The 22,455-nt window shown below is 33.9% G+C and overlaps 1 protein-coding gene and 1 long non-coding RNA gene across 2 annotated transcripts; both read right to left on the bottom strand.

Annotated features, from left to right (window-relative positions):
• Nucleotides 1-13,569: 13,569 nt before the first annotated feature.
• Or-8 (olfactory receptor 8) lies at nucleotides 13,570-22,314 on the bottom strand. Its single transcript, XM_073082105.1, has 6 exons — nucleotides 22,001-22,314; nucleotides 18,423-18,729; nucleotides 16,944-17,040; nucleotides 15,951-16,061; nucleotides 14,410-14,583; nucleotides 13,570-13,807 (listed from the first exon to the last, which is right to left on the bottom strand). The coding sequence occupies exons 1-6, from the start codon at nucleotides 22,077-22,079 to the stop codon at nucleotides 13,754-13,756; spliced, it is 822 nt and encodes a 273-aa protein (XP_072938206.1). The 5' UTR covers nucleotides 22,080-22,314; the 3' UTR covers nucleotides 13,570-13,753.
• LOC140749182 (uncharacterized) lies at nucleotides 20,237-21,758 on the bottom strand. The gene is made up of 3 exons (XR_012103035.1): nucleotides 21,548-21,758; nucleotides 21,322-21,448; nucleotides 20,237-20,985 (listed from the first exon to the last, which is right to left on the bottom strand). It is a non-coding gene; the product is annotated as an uncharacterized LOC140749182 (long non-coding RNA).
• Nucleotides 22,315-22,455: the final 141 nt, after the last annotated feature.

Consider the following 22,455-nt stretch of genomic DNA (forward strand, 5'->3'; position numbering starts at 1 on the left):
AACCCATCTTAAGCCAAAACTCAAAACAAAGTACCACAAGCATATCATGTCTTTATTTTGTTTAATCAATTATATCTTAAGACAGTTCAAGTTTAGTTATTTAGGAATTAATATTAAATTAATTATTGAGCTTGATTATAACATTTTCATGAACACCGAGTTTAGCTCCTCGGTTTAGTTAGACCACATAACTTAGTTGTAATGAATGAAGACTTTGCGAACTAATTTGCACTAACCACGATGACAGTGCGCCTTAAAAGTAGTAGAGTCATTTCATCCCTGCACTACTACTAATGGAAATACGAAAACTGTTTAGTCCACGACACCACGAGGCTTTTGTGATGCTAAACTTTTCAGATATTCATTACATGCGGTTAATACATTTTGCTACGTGTCACGTCTTTTTAACTTGATTTTGATCACTTCTACGAAAATAATACACGAGCAAAAACAGCGAATATAATATGCATATGGAAGTAATTTTTGTAGTTATTGTCCATTGAAATGTAAATGCAAATAACATAGATTTCAGCCAAATAACTCCCGATACTATTAACGATGTATGTATTGTTTTTTATCTTTATGTTTCTGATGCTCCGATTTCCGATTTATTAACTATGTTTGTAATATTTAAATTCTAAAATCTAGACGTATCTTACAGAATTAAAAGTGACGTACAATTTAATGACAAGGCTTTTGACTTCATTGCTTCTTAGTAATAAACTCGTGAACTCGTGTAACTAAATACGTCAGAACTAGTAGCGGAGGTTGAATTACATATAACTATGCACTAATGCTAATGAATGGGAGCTTCACGCTTGTCGCATAGTATAGAGCTCTTTGCGACTAATGAAATTGCGTATCATACGTCCACCAGTACTGAGTGAATTATGCACATTTCAGATGCCGCTCAAAGACATTAAATTGACCTCGTAACGGTACGTTACCCTCACTGTTAAAGCAGGGTGGACAAAATTGAGCATAGGTAGGTATATTAATAGGCAACAACTGTAGGATACTATATTTTTTTGTTAATAGTTAATAGTTAATAGTTACTTGTACATAACGTTAAAGCCTCATTAAAAGGTCATTTTTTGAAAGAAGAAACAACAAATAACTAACAACTAACTAACTAAATATCAAACAACAATACATCTTCAATTCATAACGATTGATTCGAACTAGGTGATTATTTATAGAAGTCTACAATTGTTGACATATATTCCGTGTATTATGTACAATGCCATACCACACACTCAAACCGCAGTACATCCTGTACACCTGTATCTGTCAAGCCATTTTTCATATCTCAATTGCTCTGTGGCGTGACATCAAGATATATAATAGTTTTGGAGTTTCGTCGTGACCACTCATCTATGCGGCTGGCTCGAACTATCAGCTATAAAGAAATTTAAACCGTGTATAGTGAACACCCGTTCTACAATAAAATTTACCTATAAACTCCGCAATAATATAAGACTAAAATCACGCACACCGATACGGACCGGAGTTTTTAAATATAAAATCTTCCATATCGCTACACAATGAACTCCAATACAAGGCGTACCTAATCAGGAAGTCCAAACCGATGCCAAATAAGAATAGCATAATAATCTTAAATAAGCTTTAAATTTATGTACAACACTTCGAAACTAAATTATCAGTTGCCAGGCAAACCCAAAGGATATTTACTGGGTTTATTAAGGGCTTCTAAAATCCCCAAATGCTATTGTGATTATGTGTATATCTAAATATCTTTAAACAAACACCTAACCATTGATCAATCTGTATTGAAGCATAGTAAAGAAAGAAGTCTTGTTCTACAAAATCTGTGCTAATTTAATCGCGTAAGTAAATATAACGTGTACGTATGATGTAGGAACTTCGTCATTATTAGTAATTTATCCACTCTTAATGTATGGAAGGTAGTCCGACTAGCTCTCTCTCACCCAACTAATAATATGACTCAAAATAAAAAAAAAACAATAGTTTTTTCTAAAGCAATCTATAACCGAATGTTAATCAACATTACATTGAGATTAAAAAAAAACATATATTTTAAAAATAAAGAGTTACACAGTTGTGAAGAATGAATTAATATTTTTTACGAACATACTTGCAAATTTAAAAATTCCAACTAAATAATAAACAAGAGTAACTTTTTAATTTTAGAATACAGAAAAACGTTTGGAAATTTTCATTGCTGAATAACATCAAATATTTCAAATAAAAAAGTGACATTTTTGTTAAATATTTTACGTAAACGTGATTCGTGACCGATATCTATATCGAAACGATTCGTTTATTGGATTTTACGTCATAACGTACGACGGAAATTTATAGATAGCTCATAGCGCGTCCAAAACAACAAAATAAAGTTTGATAAATGTTAAAAGAAGCCACAATCTATGTTTACATGAAAAACTGTATGTACCATTTATAGATTTCATTTATTACCTCCAAAAGGTATGAATTTTAGGTCGTTGATACTTGTTTTAATTTTAATTTTATTATTATATATAGTATATATAGTATTAGTATGTACTATGATCATTAAATTAATTTTGGTAAGAATAAAAAACGTTACGCACTGGTGGAAAAATACTTGGTAAATGGTCAGCCACGAGGCTCTTCATACACTTTACACGGCCCTGTGACCAAACACCGAAATAAATTTGTGAATACTTTTTTATTATGTTAGAACGTTAAAGTTTCGAATTCTGAATTTAATAATGTTATTCCTTTTTAGTATTTCAGTCAGTTGAAATATTATACATGAATTCAAAGTATTCGACACTCGAATCTTGTTCAAAAATAATAACATAGGTAGGTATGTACCTATCATTGTGAAATATTAATTAGTTTGGTACTCAATAGGCGAACTTTGTTATTATTCTACATTTACTCATGTTTTATCTGTACGTATTCATGCAACTTATTGTTTTAAACTAAAACTTTTAAACTATTAAACTGAAACTTAGATTAACTGACGACTACAAGAAAATGGGAATCTTGTTATTATTCAAATAATGAATATTGCTCTTAGTTTGCTATACTTAAATAAAAAATAAGATTATAAGCATTATAAGTTTTATTCGAAAATATAATGCTATCGTTTTCATACAAAATACTAAATACTATCATATTGCTCAAACATATCGAGTGAGTATATAAGGAAATTACCCTGCTCGAATTTCCTACTTATGAAGAACGAAGCGTTTATTTGGATTGCGAAACTTTTTGCGATTGCTTACTATGTCTCTAGTCTCTACCCATTACGCCGCGTTGAAGGCTTCTCAATATTGAGACCAGTTTCCCCATTCCGTATTGGAGCTCAGCCAACTAACGTTACTTATCCAGACAAATTCCCGGTTAAGTCTGACTTAGCTAGCACCTGTCACTGAATTTACTTTATGTAACGCGATCATTAATGATTCTGTTATAGTATTCGAATATATCTCCCGTTTATTGGATCCTTAACAGATATAATTATAATAACGCCTATGGCATTTTGAAAGTTGGTAGAATAAGAATGTATGGAGATGTCACTGCACACCTAGCGTGAAGCAGTTCTTACGTTTAGGTGAAAGGGTGTGTATGCCGGCTGCCTTACAAATGAAGCGACCATCTTAATCTTCAACAGTGGAAACACATCTATAATCGACTTCGGTTAAAACCCTGATATATATGGAGTTGGTTGGTTACAGTACCCTTACCAGGAGTTTTTACGTTTTGACAAATATGACTGTTTTCGTATTTGTTTACGTATTTGCCCATAAAATTTCTAACCAGCGCCCCTAGCGGATTGTGTCAGAATTTGGAAATAGGATGGGCCAATACGTAAACAAATACCAAAACAGTCATATTTGTCAAAACGTAAAAACTCCTGGTAAGGGTACTGATGTCCAAATGTGCATGAAGTATATAACATCAAGTAGACTCCTACTGCTTTGCTGCACCAATATTACAAAAAAAAACCTTCTAATATGTGCTAAGCCAAATATATTTGTTAAATTAAAATGATCATTATGATACATTCGAGAAATAGTAACCTTTTTCATTGATTATAAAACGTTTATCAAAAGATGACGCGACTTATAACAGTACCAATTGTTGTTCCATTAGTTTTTTCCATTTCCCTTGTTGCAACACTGTACACCGTACAATAAATTGTTCGCGAGAACTTTTCAAAGATTTATTGCTACACAAACATTCGGATTAACATGTTTGCGTAGAAATGTGAAATGAGGCATAATATTTTGGATATTAATAAAATATAACACACCAAAATTATGTATAAAAAGATGCCTTTAGGTTTAGATAAATGTATTTACATTTATCAATATTAATAAAGTATTCATGTTTCAAATATTTAACTAGATACAGCAATAAAGAGCTGCGCTACTTTTTTGTATATAGTGTAAGAGTAACAGACGAGCATGCAATCAATGTAATGGTAAGTGGCTACTGTCGCCCATAGACATCTGCAATCATCCATCGGATTCCTATCTGAGGTTGGCTACAGATGCTCCGCTACAAACGACAAAGCCTCGGAAAAGTATGTTTTCCTTACCACACCCTTCAAATCAAAAAAATAGTAGCGCTTAACACTGCTGTTATTCGGCAGAACTAGGTATAGTGGTGGTGCCGCCGAAGTATACGTAGTAACTATTTATTAATCTGAGTCGAAGTCGAGCCCCCCCCAGAGGGTTCTTCCACGTTTAATTTCAATGTGAGTGGATGGATGTAATATAGACATTCTAATCGTGACTATTTCATCATTTTTGAATTATTTTTAACATATTTATCAGCAACAGTTATGCCCGGTATTGATGAACAATCTTTCGAATATGTTTTGAGTACTAAAGAAAAATGACTATGTCTATAAATGACGAAATTCTCAAATGTCAATCTTTAGTAGGCAAAATATATTAAAGATTATTATTAATAACAAATGTAAGTCTGTTATGAATTCAACGTTACATTAGTTTATTGATTCATTTTACCTTTTCTCAATAGTACATATTTTTTCGTTAAAAACGTATACCTTATCCGTATTTCAGAAGTTTTTTAAAAACTTTTGAGAAACCGCCTAAAGATTCTCACGAGATTTGACATTATAGCCCGGTCAACTTAAACATAAAAACAGTGATTAAATAACGAAAATTCCGGGAAAGCTAAATTTCCGTAGAGACCTTGGGTTTACCATTACAACTAAAGTGTCAAAAGTCCCCATCGATCTGATGTGTGCGTCGGCACTTATTCGGTGTCAAACGTCAAAATTTTAGGTATTTTGGATTTTTCTCGGAAATAGTAAGGTTTATCGAAATGTACCTCAGACCAAAATTGTAGCTCTTAAAATTGTCTATAAAATGGTGCTTATAATTTTTTTCTTTAAAATCTATCGTTATTCAGATATTGCGCTTGTAAGAATTACGTTCTACATGATATCCACATCACCTATGAAATAGCGTACTTAACTTGGTTTCCCTGAGAGGACTATTCCACGAACTTTTACGATGTTATTTCCAGGGACAATACTTATTTAATAATATGAAATTTCTACGTTTACGACAAAAATGACTATTTTTGTTTTGTTTACGTATGTCCCATATATTTCCAATCAGTTCTGATACAATACGCTAGGGGCGCAGATTGAAAATGTATGGGCAAATACGTACAACAAATACCAAAACAGTTATTTTTTGTAAAAACTCATACTAAGGGTACCTCCTGTTGCCGTTTTAATTAACTAACAAAAACAATAATATCATAATGATCTTTTCGACGTTTAGGTATAGTAGTATATACGCTCTTAGGATTATCTAAATTAGGAACGCAATCTGTCGGAAATTATTAAACTCATTAATTCCATAGAATTTTAAAATGAAGAAATTAACTTTGAGTATCGGTAATCTGCGTCGAAAAGCAACTTCTGAGGTGAAGAGGAAGTTTAACATTGTAATTATATTTAATCTGTATAATTCAGAAATTTTAATAAGTTTCCTCTTCCGGTAATATCAAAGTTAATTCAATTTATGAAATTCCATTATAAGTTTCTGACAAATATTTTAGAGATATTATATGAAGAAAACAAAATCTTTACAATTATGCGGTTTGGTACCTGTACTGCCTTTTTATCAACAAACCTTTAAGAAGATTAAGAGTCCAACATTTCAGACTTATTTAACACTACAAGGGTGAAAAAACATACAGAGAGAAATAGTTATAAAAAGATAAAAATAGAGAGATATTCTTTAACTATACAATTATACATACATATATTACCTACTTAGAAACTATTTTCTGAGGAGGACCTCAGATTATCCTCAAAAAGAAGAAGAAGACCTTTTCAGGAGAAAATAATGTATTTACTATGTCCCTCGCTTATTGTGTCTCTAAAAAAAAGAAAGCTATAAATTAGTAGGTATTCGATACTGCTGGCACAAATAATATAAAAATGTTATGTCAATAATTGTACTAATGTACGGATTTAATGTATGGATTCATTAGTGTTGTACAATAATTGTACAACACTAATGAATCCATATCAATTTACCAAATTCACTTCTGTTCGCTTCCGTAACTCTTACTGAATTGCAGACTTTAATTAATTTAACAATACTATTTATTAGACTAAATCGTGTCAATCAAAATGTAGGCATCTTTTAATATTTTAATAAAATGATAGAGAAAAAAATATGACTTTCATAAAATAGTAATTCGGATAACCTATAACAAATTCTAATTCTATTCAATTTAATTTTAATTTGAATATGAATTTGAAAACATTTTTTAAATTGGCGTACCATATTTTTTGCCTTTTTGTCCTTCCAATATTGCATTACTACAATATTGGGTACAAAACAAATACAGGTCTATGATTGGGACCGATATATAAACGAAATGTTAAAAGATTCATCTTAGTGGCAAACAATTACAAAAAATCCAATCAATCCTTCAGATAAATGTTCGAAAATGTTCTCAGATCTATTTGAGGGCGGACTTCGGTCGCATATATATTTTTTTAAATTAATGACATCCATATATTTCAGTCTTGAGAATTGTCCTTCGTATTTGTCATATAGATTGCCTACTTTTTATGTTACAACTACGACTTATAGCACTGCTTTTTCTTGTTCTTTTTATCGATGAATTACTTTACTAGCTATCCAGCGTATTTGACATATTATTAAGCAATTTCTCTCTTCGTTAGTAGCTCCTTTCTGCGTTTAAATGAGCTAACTATTTATAATAATTTACATATTGTCAAGCATAAAATTTAAATGTTATTATTATTATTAATCTTTCATATTTATAATATGCACTGCTAAAAGAGTTTATCTCGAGCTCTTTTCTCCCTTTCAAATAAATTATTTGAGCATTTTCGCATTTTTTTGTTTCATCGTCACTCAGTTCTACAGTTCAATACTAACAATGCACATCGCTAGAATACTTGACTTCAGGCATGTTGAATGTTGGACGAAAAACACTTCGTAGTTTTCCCGGCCAGCCAATTGATTCTACGAATGACCTCCCTTTCGAAGTTTGACTTAGGTACTCATTTATATTGTTTGTCCTAGGTAAATATACCCATCAACAAATAGGACTATACCTTTACTAGGTTTCTCTATAGGTAGATATTTTTTTAATTTATAAAATTTAAGGTTATAACATTATAAAATTTACTGTAGTACCTATATAATATTTGTAAATTTAAAACTTAGCTTATTTCAATTTACATTTTGATTTTGTTTCTAAGCAGGTAGAACAAACGTATGTAGGTTTGATATGCGCATTTTGGATCAAAAATTGTGAGAAATGAATTTTTAGAAATATTTAATGCTAAATACAAAACGTTTTGAACGATTAAATGGAAGTTATCTGTAAATAAATACCTACGTTTTGTATCACGCACTGTTTAATTACCTTTTCATCATTCAGCAATAGTTCAATTCATTATTTTTATTTATAAATAACTATATGTTTATGAGCTAGATGATCTTGTGTATAAATAACACGAGATGACAATGATATCCGGAGATTATCAATTGAACTTCTTTAGAAATCATGTGTATTTGTAATTATAAGCATATATATATATAAGCAAGTTAACACAAGGAGGGTACATTGCCATTTATTTTCCCTACGGGTGGTTCCAATATTTTAAGCTTTCATATATCAAGCCAAACTGAACCGTATGTAAGCGAAATTCGGATGGATTGACAAAAAAGACTTAATCGGTATATTTAGATCCGCAAGTGACGTCACAAAGAAAAAATCCCCAATGATAACGAGCTGTAGGTATTCCTCGTTAAACCCGCCATAAAGTGCGCTAATGTGATGTCAGATTGTACAAGTTACGAGTATAGACCTAAGTGGATCGCATCGGTGCTGGATTTTTTAGATTCTATCACGAAGACGCGTCTTACATCACAATGAAAGTATTAACCTCCGCTTTTTATGTTCGGCGTCGCGTCTTTTGAATATTATATTCAAGGTCTTATTTCAACCTATTTCTGTCGCTAGCTGATACTCTTCATTTAGAAAGGTAAAATTGGCAAAGAGCACTGAGATACACATCTGTATCTATATGATGTCTTTCTTTGAAGCACTTAACACAGGCTTGTAATCAAAATTAATTATGAATTATAATTATTAATTGAAGTTACCACTTTAACATTAATAATTTTTTACGTGTGTTGTGACGAAACATTCCCTACTTTAGCTGTTTTCTAGATATTTTAAAATAATATTGATACACATATTTATTAATTTAACTAACCCTCTGTAACCTTAAGCCTTTTTCCCAATAAAAATAGTATCCACAATAATTTCATAACATTCCTTAGTATTATTATGTATAGTCCGCGTAAAACTACTAGTCCGCTCTGAAGTTGTTACGAGCAGGTTTTTTTTATAATGTAGGAGTAGCAGACGAGCATGCAGTCCACCTGATGGTAAGTGGCTACTGTCGCCCATGGACATCTGTAATCAACCCCAGATAGGATTACATATTCGGTGGCGGTGGTGCCGCCAGAGTTGAACCACAAAGGGTTCTACCACCTTCAAAAAAGGTGGCGTGGACTATACCTATGTATGTTTCTGTATACCTATAGTTATCATAATAACTAGTACAGCCATACTAGTTATTATGATAACTATAATGGCTGTACTAGTTATTATTATATAGATTCATTTAAAACTAGTTAGGTAATATTAATGCTACATGGGCCCAATAATCGCTGCGCTAACTTAATTTATGAACAGTAATTAATAAGTGAACGCTAAACAATATTCATTAGCATAGAATTCATTTTGATAACAAATATTACTTATGCACAATATGTTTTAGGATTAGAGTTTGTACAATATTATTAGGGATTTTAAATTTTCAATATACATTCGGTGTATAACTTTAATTTCAGCATGGACCCTCAAAACTTAGCAGGTTTTTATGACTACAAAAATACATATTCAACGGAAAATAGGTGCCGTATGTAAAATAACAGAATATATTAAAACAAAGAAAATAAAAGAGACTTTAAAATATTTTGGGTTGTAATTATTAATCAGAACACAATTTATCTCAATACCTACATATAGGGGTATATATATTGCATCCTATATATATATAGTATATAGATTGCATCCTAAAAAAAGGTGATGCTAATAACAGATTTTTTGTGCCACTATATCAAATCTGCAAGATATAAATGTAATATATCTTATGGTTTTGTACATCCTTAGGGAAAGTTTATCTATCTTTTACCTTCGACGATGAACAATCGATCAATTTGAGTTGTAAACTTGAAATGTTTGTGAAACTTTTTGACATCTGAGTATTTGGTCTAAATTTTATTTATACCTAAAAATTTGTTTTTTAAAACTTACCACATTTTTTTATAATATAGGAGTAGCAGACGAGCATGCAGTCCACCTGATGGTAAGTGGCTACTGCCGCCCATGGACATTTGTAATCAACCCCAGATAGGCTTAGATATTCCTACCTTAGGTCGGCCACAGATGCGCCGCTACCCCTGACGACTAAGCTGGAACTCCTCGAAAAAGTCTGTCTCCCTTACCACACCCTTCAAAACGGAACACAGCAGCGCCTAACACTGCTGTTATTAGGTAGAAATAGGTGTGGCGGTGGTACCGCCGGAGTCGAACCACAAAGGGTTCTACCACCTTCAAAAATGCCATCACTAGTCTGAATAGCACATCCACTTTTTTATAAAAAGTATTACTTAAAATTATATTAACATTAGGTTTAGACATCGATCGAAATTTGTTGACAATTTTATTATATATGCAATCAATAAACCGTCTAATTATAATAATAAGTATGCTACTTATAACCATACAACATCAAAACCTCTTGATATACCAAGCAAATTGAAATTCATTATTAGTTCAATGGTAATATTCCTAGCATATTGATTTAGGAGCAAAGTAGCACTCAATAGCTCCTCTATCTAAAAGGAGAGTTCCAATGAACCGAACCTACCTATCTATTGCAAAACTTTCACGCGAAATTACATCTTTCTCAACGATATTAAATTTCTGTTGTCTTTGGAAATTTATGACATTCTCTCAGAAGCTTATTAACAACCAGCCTTAGAGAATAACCTATTGATTTATGATGGCATCTCGTATTATTCTGTAATAATAATTTATTAATTTGAAAGGGTAGTTGTTCTAGACCATGTCTAGGTGTACTAATAAAAACCAACTGACTATGACGCTGTTTCTAAAGGCCTGCTCAGTTAAGAATGGAATGCAATTTTCAATACTGAAGACTGCATTTAATATGTCCATGGGCGCCGCCAGGATTATTTTCAGGGTACAGCCATTTTTCGCTGACAGATACGTATTTCCTGTTTTGTCTTTGTGACCTTTTTTTCATTGACTTATTAGGTATACAAAATTTTTCGGCTATGTACGTACTATTCCGACCAGGGAGCAAGGATGGAAGTGCGCCCCCTTGCACCACTCTGCTGGCGCTCATGTATATATCGTAGTAGTAACGAATGCACAACACTTTAATATACTTACAGTATACATGCACCTAGTCCAAGTCAGTATATAAGTACATTTCGCAACTTCTAAGCCATGTGTTATAGTTAAAACTCAATTACAAATTTATAAAAATATAATGAAAATAACATAAAAAATAAATTACATACAAACCCTATCAACACCGTGACCGCATTAAAAATTGAACGTAAACGTGTTCTCGGCATTAACCAATTAAATTAATTAAATTATTAAATTAATGCATTAACGCAAAGTCTGACCACTGAACGTAAACGTTTGGATTTTTTTTTATGATTTTTATACTAAACGCCGTAAAAGGAGCTCTTTTTAACGAATTGCGAAGGTAATATTTTTAACCGACTTCAAAAAGGAGGTGGTTATCAATTCGGCCGGTATCTTTTTTTTTTTTTTAGATTGTATGTATGGCGTACGTATGTACGGTTACCATACCTGTCTGACGCGCTGAGGGTCCCGGGTTCGATCCCCGGCCAGACCGAAATCTCAATTAGGAATTTAGGTTTCTGTTTCTGGGCCTGGGTGTTTGTGTATTTGTCTATGTGTATCCATAGCACCCACGATACCGGGTATCCTAGTGTGGGGCTGTGAGTGTAGAAAGTGTATAGAATATAGTTCACCCTGCAGCCCAAACGGAATAGAATTTAGCATACTAGGTGTCGTTGAATTCGTCTAAATTGTGGGAGGGGAGGGTGGACAAAGGTTATATTTTTATGTAGTCGGGTTTCTTGTTTTTATAATAATTATTTTGATATGAAATAACAGCTTCATCGAGTAGTGTGATCGTGCGATTTCATTACGATCAAACAGTTCAGTTAACAAAAATGCGCCTACAGTCAATCTAGTCATTACCGATATACATAATGGATGGATTGAGGTACTTAGTTTTCTAGTTTGATCTTTTCTCGTTTGTTTTTGTCTTCCTAAGTTTTCGAATTTCGAATTGTGGTAGGGAAAAAATAGCTAAGATTCATTATCACTAAAATGCCCAAAAAATAACTAGCTGTCACTAGCGTAAGGCCATAACTTGGTAATAATAAATGTATTTGAGATAGGGTTACCTAGATCAGTTAAGATCAGATATAGATAACTGGCAAAATTACAGCATTATAACCCGTCCCGCATCGAAACAGCAGACTTTGTACTCTCGGCGTTAGCCAAGTAAGACATTAACGTTAAACCTTCAAATGAAATTGAAATTGAAATGCAAAGAAAATTAACTTTTTATTCTTTAATACAGAATAATGATTTGAAAAATAATAAGTGCGACAAGATGCGTAGCGGTAAGTTTGTTATAGTTGAGGAGCCCAAGAGGGGTTTTCTCGAGCGCGTCAGACTAAGATATGGGAGATACCTTACACCCTGTAGAGTATCCTAAACCATAAATGAGCTTTCTATGTCGGGGGGTTTGCAGAATCAAAAAATCGCTCACTGGACATTCTCGAGAGCGATCAATTTTCTTTTTAATATAAAGGAAATAATGCTAGAAAACGGAAAACATCATAATCCGCTGATTACCACACGACGAAGTAGTGCAAAAAGTCATTTTGAAAAAAAAAACCATCATGTATTATTATGCTATCTAATAGTGTCACTTATTAGCATGAATCCCTGGGAAGTAATGATGCATCACAAACTAAAGGAAAAGGCTCATTTTTAGAAAAATACGTTATTCTTCATGCATTCACATACATTTTTTTTTCAAATCGTCTGAATAAGAAAACCCCCCGCTTAATCGAAAAATATCATATATCCTTTTCTTCATGGCTCCCCTACTATTAAGTTCAATCTACCCACGCGAGTTAATAGGTATAAAATGATTCCATTTACAACATAGATACGTATAATTGACATCAGTTTAATATTTCCCTTTTCCAAAATATTTAACCGTAGATTATATGCGCATGCAACCCCAAATAAGATGCGTAATTAACCTCAGATAAGATTAGATATTTCTACCTGAGGTCGGCCACAGATGCGCCGCTACCCGTAAGGACTTAGGGAACGCCTCGGAAAAGTATGTCTCCCTTAGCACACCCTTCAAACCAGAACACAGCAGCGCTTAACACTGCTGTTATGAGGCAGAAATAGGTGCAGCGATGGTGCCGCCGGAGTCAAACCACAAAAGGTTTTACCTTCAAATTATTTTATATGACTTAATATTTAAAAACCCTTTACGTTAACGGAACAACACCTTTATCCTTTATATATTACTATATCTTTTACTTGATACCTACAATGCGAAAGATATAATTCATGTAAAGCATTATTCAACATCAAATATTCATGCAATATACTCTGCAACGTAAATATGACTGTGGGCGTGGGTACTTATACTGACCATTTTTATTTTACTTTAAAATAGGACACCTTTTGCTATGTTGGTAATTTTGGGGTAAAAGTGGAAAAATACATGAAACAATTTATTTCAGTGGTATAGCGTGGATTCGCGCCGCCCGAGGCAAAGTTGAATTCACCGTCCCCTATAAGAAATTAATCAAGAAAAAATATAACTCGTGGAGACAAAATTTTAATAGTCTCTGAAATTTATAATCTCTACAAGTTGTCGACAAATAAAATAGGATATTTTCGCGTCATCAAGTTGTTCTTGACACAAAGTAGCTGAAAACGACGCAGTCCCATTTAAAACAGAACGTATGGTCACGTTAGGGATACTCTATCCTTTGTAATCATATTATTATCCTCGCCTCTGGTAAAAAACGGCGAACACTGAGTACGTCATCCGCGCCACCTAAAAGGGCAAACAAAGTATTAGGTATATGAATGTTTATGCAGCTTCCATACAGCGTTACTCGCGGATTCCATCATTGTGACATATTAGGATAAATGGAGCTTTGCCGTGTGCGGTAAACCGAGAATACCGCATTCACACATCAAAACATATGACATTCACAAGCAATGTTATACAAATAAGTAACATTTATACGTATAATTAAAAAAATATAACAATTTCAAATTTATATAGCGCAATCTGACAAAGCTGGCCGAGTGCAGTTGGATATATTTCATACTTTTGAAAACGTTATGAGAAATCTCAAGCACGTAAGCATCTTATAAATTTAGGCGTCAATTTCAAACCAATAGATAAAATTATTAATCAGAAATTCGAACTATAAAAAATTAAAATCAGGTTTTAGCTTTTGAATTAAAATTATTGCCTCATCTTTTAAAATATAAAAGTAACACACGACCATGCATTCCACCTGGTGGTAAGTGGCCATTGCCACCTCGGTCATCTGTGATCAACCCCAAAAAAGATCAGAGTCCTTCCGTCCTGAGGTTGATCAAAGCGTTGGTACACCTTCAATGTCGTCAACTAAAAAACAAACTTACCGACACAAAAGTATTGTAAGACAAGTCCTGTATGCCAAATGCTTTAAGCACGAGAGGCTTTTGCGCTTGCGTACACCCAATAAGGACGAGGCGTCTGATGTCTTTGTGGGGCTCTTTCTCCAACTCGCACAGATGCCAGCCACAATAAAAAATAGCATTTGATAATAATGATGCCTGTGTTTAAGAAATAAAATCGTATTAAGTATGAGAAACTTTTAGAACGTAATGAAAAAATACAAAATATAATTACTGGACGCCTAAACAACTTTAAAAGCCTTTTTATGTCATTAAAAGTCACTAAAACTATCATAGATAAGTATAGATATCTCAACGCCTTGTAATTGAAGGAAGGCATTAAATGGTTTAAACGGCTGACAATTCTGTCAGCCATTTAATGGCCGTCATGGTGTCATTTACGCGGATCAATACCGACATGCACAGTTAAGTGGTGCAAAAACACGAAATCGAAGAAAAAGTGTAGAGAAATATCGTTTCATTCGTAAATGATTTAAAAACTACATTTTTTTAATATTTTTCAAACACCAAACCAGACCAGAACAGACCAGTTAACCAGACCAGATATTTTGTTTTGAATACAAATTATTTACGATAACGAATTAATAGATTCTTTATTTTATTTAGATGGGAAGCCAAATCTCTGGTATGGTTTGGCTAAAACACCAAAATTGGTGTTGCTACGACTAATATTCTTTGGCTTTGATTTTGCTATAATGTAGGTATAGCACTATGTAGTATGTAGCACCTATTTTTGTTTCTCAACTCTTATAATTTTCAACCTAGTCAACCTAGAAATACCTTTTTTAAGATTCCATACGTCAAAACGGAAAAACGGGAACCTTAGGAACTCGTGTATCTATCTATCTATCTAGTCTGTCAAAGCTATTTTTTGTTTCTACTAAAATCTTTACATAATAAATAATAATTGGTACAGCTTATGATGAACCTGAAACTTTATTACACCAAAAGCCGAAGGTTGCCCATAAAGTCGTATAGCTAGTTATAAATAAATTCTCAATTACCAAAAGGTACTCGTAAGCTTTCAAATCCGAACACAAAGGGACTCTCAAATTGTCAACTGCCTTACTTAATGGAACAATTTGCATAAAATATCGTTTGAATTAAATTTCCATCGCAAAACATTCCTTTAGAAAAGTTTTTCCTTGATAGTTAACAGTGGTCAAGGTTTTGATCGTATTAGGAGTTTTCTTGTCATCTTGTGATGTAAGCTACCACGTTATATAGTTACATCCATTGGCACCGCCAGGATTATTTTCTAGGTGGTGCATATATTTTCGGTTACGGATACACATTTCACAAACTGGTTCTGGGAGCCTTTTTCGCTGATAAATACACGTTTAAGAGATTTCGTCTATGTCCTTTCTTTCCGGCCAAGGGAATGCTAGTGCATCCCCTTGCACCCCCCTGCCGGCAATAATGATAACATGTATCTAAAATTAACGCAATATATAATGTAGAATCCATACATACCTTCACCGCAGGTTGTGAAAGAGAATACCGACCTTATACGTGATCTCTCCAGCATTCCACAAATTCAATGCGAGAAGATAGAATAATGATCCCACAAATGTATATGTCATCAAAGCATTCGTTATGTTCATATGAGGAGTAAGCTAGAAATAAAAATGTATTTTTATTGATACACATTTTTTATAATATAAGTGTAGGGTATGCAGGTGGACTGCATGCTCATCTGAGCATGCAGTCCACCTGATGGTAAATGGCTACTGGTGCCCATGGACATCTTTAATCAACATCAGATAGGATTAGATATTCCTACTTAAACTCGGTTACAGGTGCGCCGCTACCCCTGAGGACTAAGCTGGAACGTCTCGGAAAAGTATGTCTGCCTTCCCACACCCTCCAAACCAGAACACTGCAGCGCTTAACACTGCTGTTGTTAGGCAGAAATAGGTGTGCGTGGTGCCGCCGGAGTCGAACCACTAAGGGACCTTTAATATGTTATGCCTACAAATATAATAAGTTATTCTTATGCCTCTGGGTCGCATTTAACACATTACCCACTATGCTGTAAAACACTTCGTTAAATATCAAAAGCGAGCTCATATTTAAAGCGCTGCAAGCGCTATGCCATAATATGTCGTAATAAGGCTTGATATTTCAAAGGAAATTAAAATAAGCTTGGTAAAGTTTCACATAAGCGTCTGTAAGCACTTAGAACATACTTAACACCATTTGATACTATAACAAGCTTTTACCAATTCTCTTGTGCAGGCTTTGTTTATGTCTGAAAGCTGCATCAAATTTTGTTAAAATGCCTCAAAGTTACTGGAAAATAACATGACATATATTAAGAGAATATAGAGCTAACGTTGTTACTCTGCATTTTATTTGAAGCTAACCTGTTTTATACTAAAATCTCATAGTAAAAGCTAGTAATATAGTTGTTAACACGAAAGGAACGGTCTAAAATAACGGGTAAAACGACGCAAAGCATTGTACAAAGACCGAAACATACACTAAATAGCACTCACCGCTAAGCGCAGTAGAAGCAACACTGCGACCGCTGAACTTTCACAAACTTGCAGTGACATTATTATACCGAATACACGATGGATTTCTTCAGCTAAACTAAAAAAAATTAATAAAAGGTTTATCACTTATCTTCAATAATAAGATATTTAAATTTATTTTAAAATTATTAAAAATAGATTTTAAAGGTGTTAGACTTCTGTGTGCTGGGACACTGGAGGCACGAGTACTACTACACTTATTTATGCATAAAAGCAGTATTAAGCGCTGCTGCGTTCCGGTCTGAAGGGGCAAGGAAGAAAAATTTATCTGAGACGTTTTAACTTAGCTTTTTCGGTTACTAACGCACCTGTGGCTGACTTCAAGTAGGACTCTAAAATTTTTTGGAATTGATTTATAAGTCAATGAGCAGCAGTTGCCATTTACCATCAAGTTGGCGCGTTTATTACTGTAATATAAAACAAAATACCTATTATCATGTATTTATCATAATGAATCCAGCGATAAGAGCTTGCATTAGTGACAAATCGAAACCAATCGGCTTTATACATCATTCAATCCCGACCGACAATGACTAGTTTCCAAAATTCAAATGCACTTCAATAACATGTAATCCTGTATATTTCAAATTACGCTTATTTCAATAATTCCAAACAATGCCAGGTTAGTATATTGTTTGTATTTTAAATGAATCGAGTGAGATGATCGTTCAATTAAACTGCTGGTGATTGATTGAAGATAAAACACTCTGTTCGACTCCGGCGGCACCATCGCCACACCTAATTTTTTCTGTCTATTAACAGCATTGTTAAGCGCTGCTGTTTTCTGCTTTCCAGGGCCTGGGTATCTGAGGCATACTTATCCGAGGCTTCCAACTTACGGGTAGCAACGCATCTGTTGCCAATCTCAGATAGGAATCTAATCTTATCAGGAAAAATTAACAAATGTCCATGGGCACCGTCAAAAAACCTGATGAATAAGCTATTACAAAGACTAAAGCACTGAAAACCAGTCGCCGGAGTCTGTTATTTCTCACAGGCATCGGCAGAGACTGAGTGCGACCATTTTTGCTGCTATACTGTATCGTTTACGTTTTCTTTCTTTCTTTTTTTTTCTTTTTTTCTTTCTAAAAAACACTTTACATTATAGACGTTCTACGAACACGTGCAGTCCGTTTAATGTTAAACGGTACCTAGGGATACGAGTCATAAACATCTCAGACTATTCGTCGCCTTACTTAGGACTACAGTTTGCTTCATTTAAATTACTGTGTTATCTCTTTTTTATTTTATACCATAAAATACATACTCGTCGTAAAAATCATTGTTTTTACGTTTATAATGTAGCAGGATTCTTCGCTATTTTGTTATATAAAGCACTTCTTTTTGCTTCTAAATAAGAAAGTTTCTATTGTAATCAATGGACGTGCTGCAGAATTTACAAAATAGAACGTGAATAAGAAAGGGAATAAAAACACTTACAACATGAGCTTTTGGTGCATCTTAATGCCTTCCAAGCATCCAGCTTTCAATTTAGCAACAGCTTCATGTTTCCTCAACGTTCGAACATCTCTATCAAAATCTTCTTTAATCCTATCATAATATTGACAGAGCGTAACAAATTTGTATGTCATTGTTATTAGATGAACGATAGGCATACAATCCGCCGACATCATGGGTAGCATCATGTACAACCAAGTCATGTAGAAAAACACACGGAAACCATTCGCCACGGCAGAGTTATCTTCGTAGTGTGGTAAATATGTAACAACTGTATAAAACGGTGTGTCTGAAACAAAGCACGATAAAATAACGTCGATAAATAGAACGGGACAACGTTCAACGAACAATTGTGTGTAAATAAGTTTATTGGCAATTTAACGTATTTCCTTTTGTTATTTCAAGTACTGTTAAGAAACTGTAATCCTACTACTGTAAAAGTTTATTTTAAAATGAGAGGGTAGGTATAACTTAAAACTATTTACGAATTAATAATTTGCTCTTCATCCCATTAGTGTCCCACTGCTGGGCACGGGTCTCCTCACAGAATGGGAAGGAATAGTTCATAGTCCACCGCGCTGGCCAAGTGCGAATTGATAGATTTCACATACCTTTAAAAACTTTATTTAATTTTTAAAATTTCTTAGGTATGCAGTTTTCCTCGTGATTTGCAAGCAAGTGATAATAATTAATTTATAATACGCACATAACTTTGAAAAGTCAGAGGTGCGTGCCCTTTTTTATGTGTTTCAAATCCCTGGATTTTAACCTCGGACCCCTCGATCAAGAGGCTGAGTTTCTTAACCATTAGGCTATCAATGCTTTTTAATGATTAATCGCTTATATTTAATTAATGTAGTAATAAGGGTCATACCTTCAACTAGTAATTTTCTTATACTCTCAACGCCGTAGGCAGTAAGCGACAAATACACAGTTACAACATACAAGGATATTCCATATTTCACCTTCCAATATTGTTTTTTCATTACATGTGCCTCTTCAATCTTTTCCATTACGTTAGCCATTTCATAGTTAAGTTTCCTTATGGAATTCTTATGATACAACAGAAGAAACATTTTAGCGAGCACAATATTGTGGATAGCTGAGAACATGACAGCTGAATTTTTTTCCACCTCAGGGAACGAACCGAACAACGCGGCAACGTTCTCGAGAAAAATCATAGTGACGTATATAGAGAAAGATAACATGCTGTATAATCTATAGTACGCGGTCTCTGAGTATATGTCCTCGTACCAAAAATTTCCGGTTCCCGCATAATAGAGATATTTACAAAAATTTCGGAGTAAACACTTTGTGCCTGTAGGCATTCTGAACGTGTCCCAAAAATGTCGAGGATCAAAACCGCAGCCGTCTAAGCCTGATACGCCTTACTTTTGTATACACGTCTGTGCGATAAACATCAGAAAATTCTTTTGATAGTGAAAACATAAACCGTTTTTCTTTAGTTGTTAATTAATGGCTTAATATGAAAGCAATCAAGTTGGAAACTTTATACGAAAATATTAAATAACTAATAATAACTTACACGTTAATTAAGGTTGACGTGGTAGCAAAACTTTGTAATAAAAGTTTTCCTTCATTATGGCGTATTGAATTATAAATTGTTGTTAAAGGCCTTGTAATCACTTTACGGAAAATTTGTAAAGTTTTCGTACGTAATGCGTATCGTGTCTGTGGTTAATTAACTGCGTAGTTAATTAATGACAAGCGGGTCATAAATAGGGTATTCAATACACGACAATACGACATCCAAATATATATATCATTTAAACCGAGTGACACTGATGTTGCAGTGGCGAATCTAAATTCTGACCTTAATTGTATTGCGCAGTGGTCAGAACGGAACGCTTTAATACTAAATCCGAAAAAAACAAAATTTTTGATTATGGGAACACCTACCCAGGTCCGCAAGATTAGTGCAAAAAGTCCGGCTATTATTTTAAATGGAGAAGCAATCGATAGAGTGCCAGAGGCACGTAACCTTGGGGTGGTCATCGATGAACACCTCAGATTCGAGAAGCATAACTTAAACATTGTACGTAATTGCTATTATAGACTAAAAACTTTATACCGCATAAGAAATTACCTAAGTGTAACCTTGCGCATTAACCTTTGTGAAGCCCTTGTTCTTTCTAAGTTCAATTACGCGGATACTCTCATTGGGCCACGGCTTCTTGCACGTACTAAAAAAGTCATCCAACGAGTACAGAATGCCTGCGCACGTTTTTGTTTTAATATCCCACCTCGCTGCCATGTTACTCCGTACATCAATACCGCTAACATATTAAAAATGGACCTCCGCAGGCAATTACACCTTGCCACACTTATATTTGGTATTATAAAAAATAAAGAACCTTTGTATCTATTTAGTAAGCTGGCGTGGGCTAGAGATCACTTAAAAGATGGAACCCGATCAGCTCCGGATAAATTGTGGTACCCGTCCTATTGCTCAGCTGCTTTCAGAGGCAGCTTCAGGTACAGCGCCACGAAGTGCTGGAACAACCTGCCTCCTCCTCTTCGTAGCCTGAAATCATTAGGGAGTTTTAAATATAAACTTAAAAATTTACTACTTAAAGAACAAATAAAATAATATTGACTATTTGGCTTATCTATTAGAAGTACAGTAAAGAACAATAACATTATATATTCACTCACACACACATGCACGTAAATAAAATATCAATACATTCATACATATTTCCCTACATTTCATTTTAGAACTTTTATTTCATTAATTAATTGAGGATACTACTTGTTATTATTGTTTACTTATGTAGGCTATTATTGAACAATACAATGAGACCATATAATTTTTAATATAATTATCTCAAAGCGTAGTCTAATTTATATTTTAACTTACCTATAGATTGTGGCTCATAGACAGGGAGGCAGGGTTCCAATGTTCGACGTGGTACTAGTATGAACTGGCAGCTCATCATGTTATCGTCGATACTGTAGGTACGAGTACATCTGGCTCGATTTGTTTCCTGGAAATAATGATAGGTAGTGTTCCATGACGCCTTGTATAATTTTTCGTTACACACAAATTTAAAATTTACCGTTAATAATAAAATGGAGGTACTTACCGCGATACCTGAGTGTCTCACGTGTCGGAAATACACAGTAAATCGTGTTAATACGGCACCATTAGCAAGCACGCGGACAGCCGTCCGATCAACATTACGCCACGGGGCTAACTGAAAATCAGAGCCAAGACGCAGTCTACCTGCTCATGGCATTCGCTGAGTTTGTCCCCTTTCACGTTTGTTGCAGCACATAGAAGTTTAGTTATGTATTGTATTTTTATTATTGTTATTTTTTTTTACTCTTACATTTTTATAATTCTTTCTTATTTATATACTTATAGATATTGTCTTATTTTTAGTAACTAGTTTTATAACCGTGCTTTTTTTAATTATTTTGTCTATTTGCAATTGTACTGTGTGTTGCAATATGCTTGAATAAAGTATTTTCTTTCTTTCTTTCTTTCTTTCTTTCTTTCAATATTCATTCGAAATTTGGATACAATGAAGTTGTACCTTTGTTCTGACTCCGAAGCCCTGAATGCGCCATCCATCTCTGCTGTTTGTATCCACGATGACCAACGTTAAGCGACATTACTGTAAAAAATTGTTCACGCTTTTTATTTTTTCTGATTGGATGCCAATAAAGTTAGATTTCAGACTACGGCTGACTTCCGATCAACTGGGGTAAGCATGGAGTATCTACATTCTAATACTCTACGCTAACGTGACTTGCTTTAACAGTAAGACTGACCGCCCATCGGTTACTATTGCCTGAGCTTTAGTGTTTGCGAGTCACAAAATGGTAGCCCACAAAACAATCGTTCCCACGAAAGTAGCCATACGGCGTCAGCCTAAAGAAAATGAACATATAATAACATGGTGATTTTTAAACCAGCCTCTTATATATTATACTAAACAACATAATACTGAATTACAGTTGAACAGTTCATTAGAAATGTTCATGGTTG

This window comes from Epargyreus clarus, unplaced genomic scaffold (genome assembly GCF_041222505.1).
Source record: "Epargyreus clarus isolate Ecla_fem2 unplaced genomic scaffold, WU_Ecla_fem_2.2 ptg000017l, whole genome shotgun sequence".
In the NCBI taxonomy this organism is placed as follows: Eukaryota; Metazoa; Arthropoda; class Insecta; order Lepidoptera; family Hesperiidae; genus Epargyreus; species Epargyreus clarus.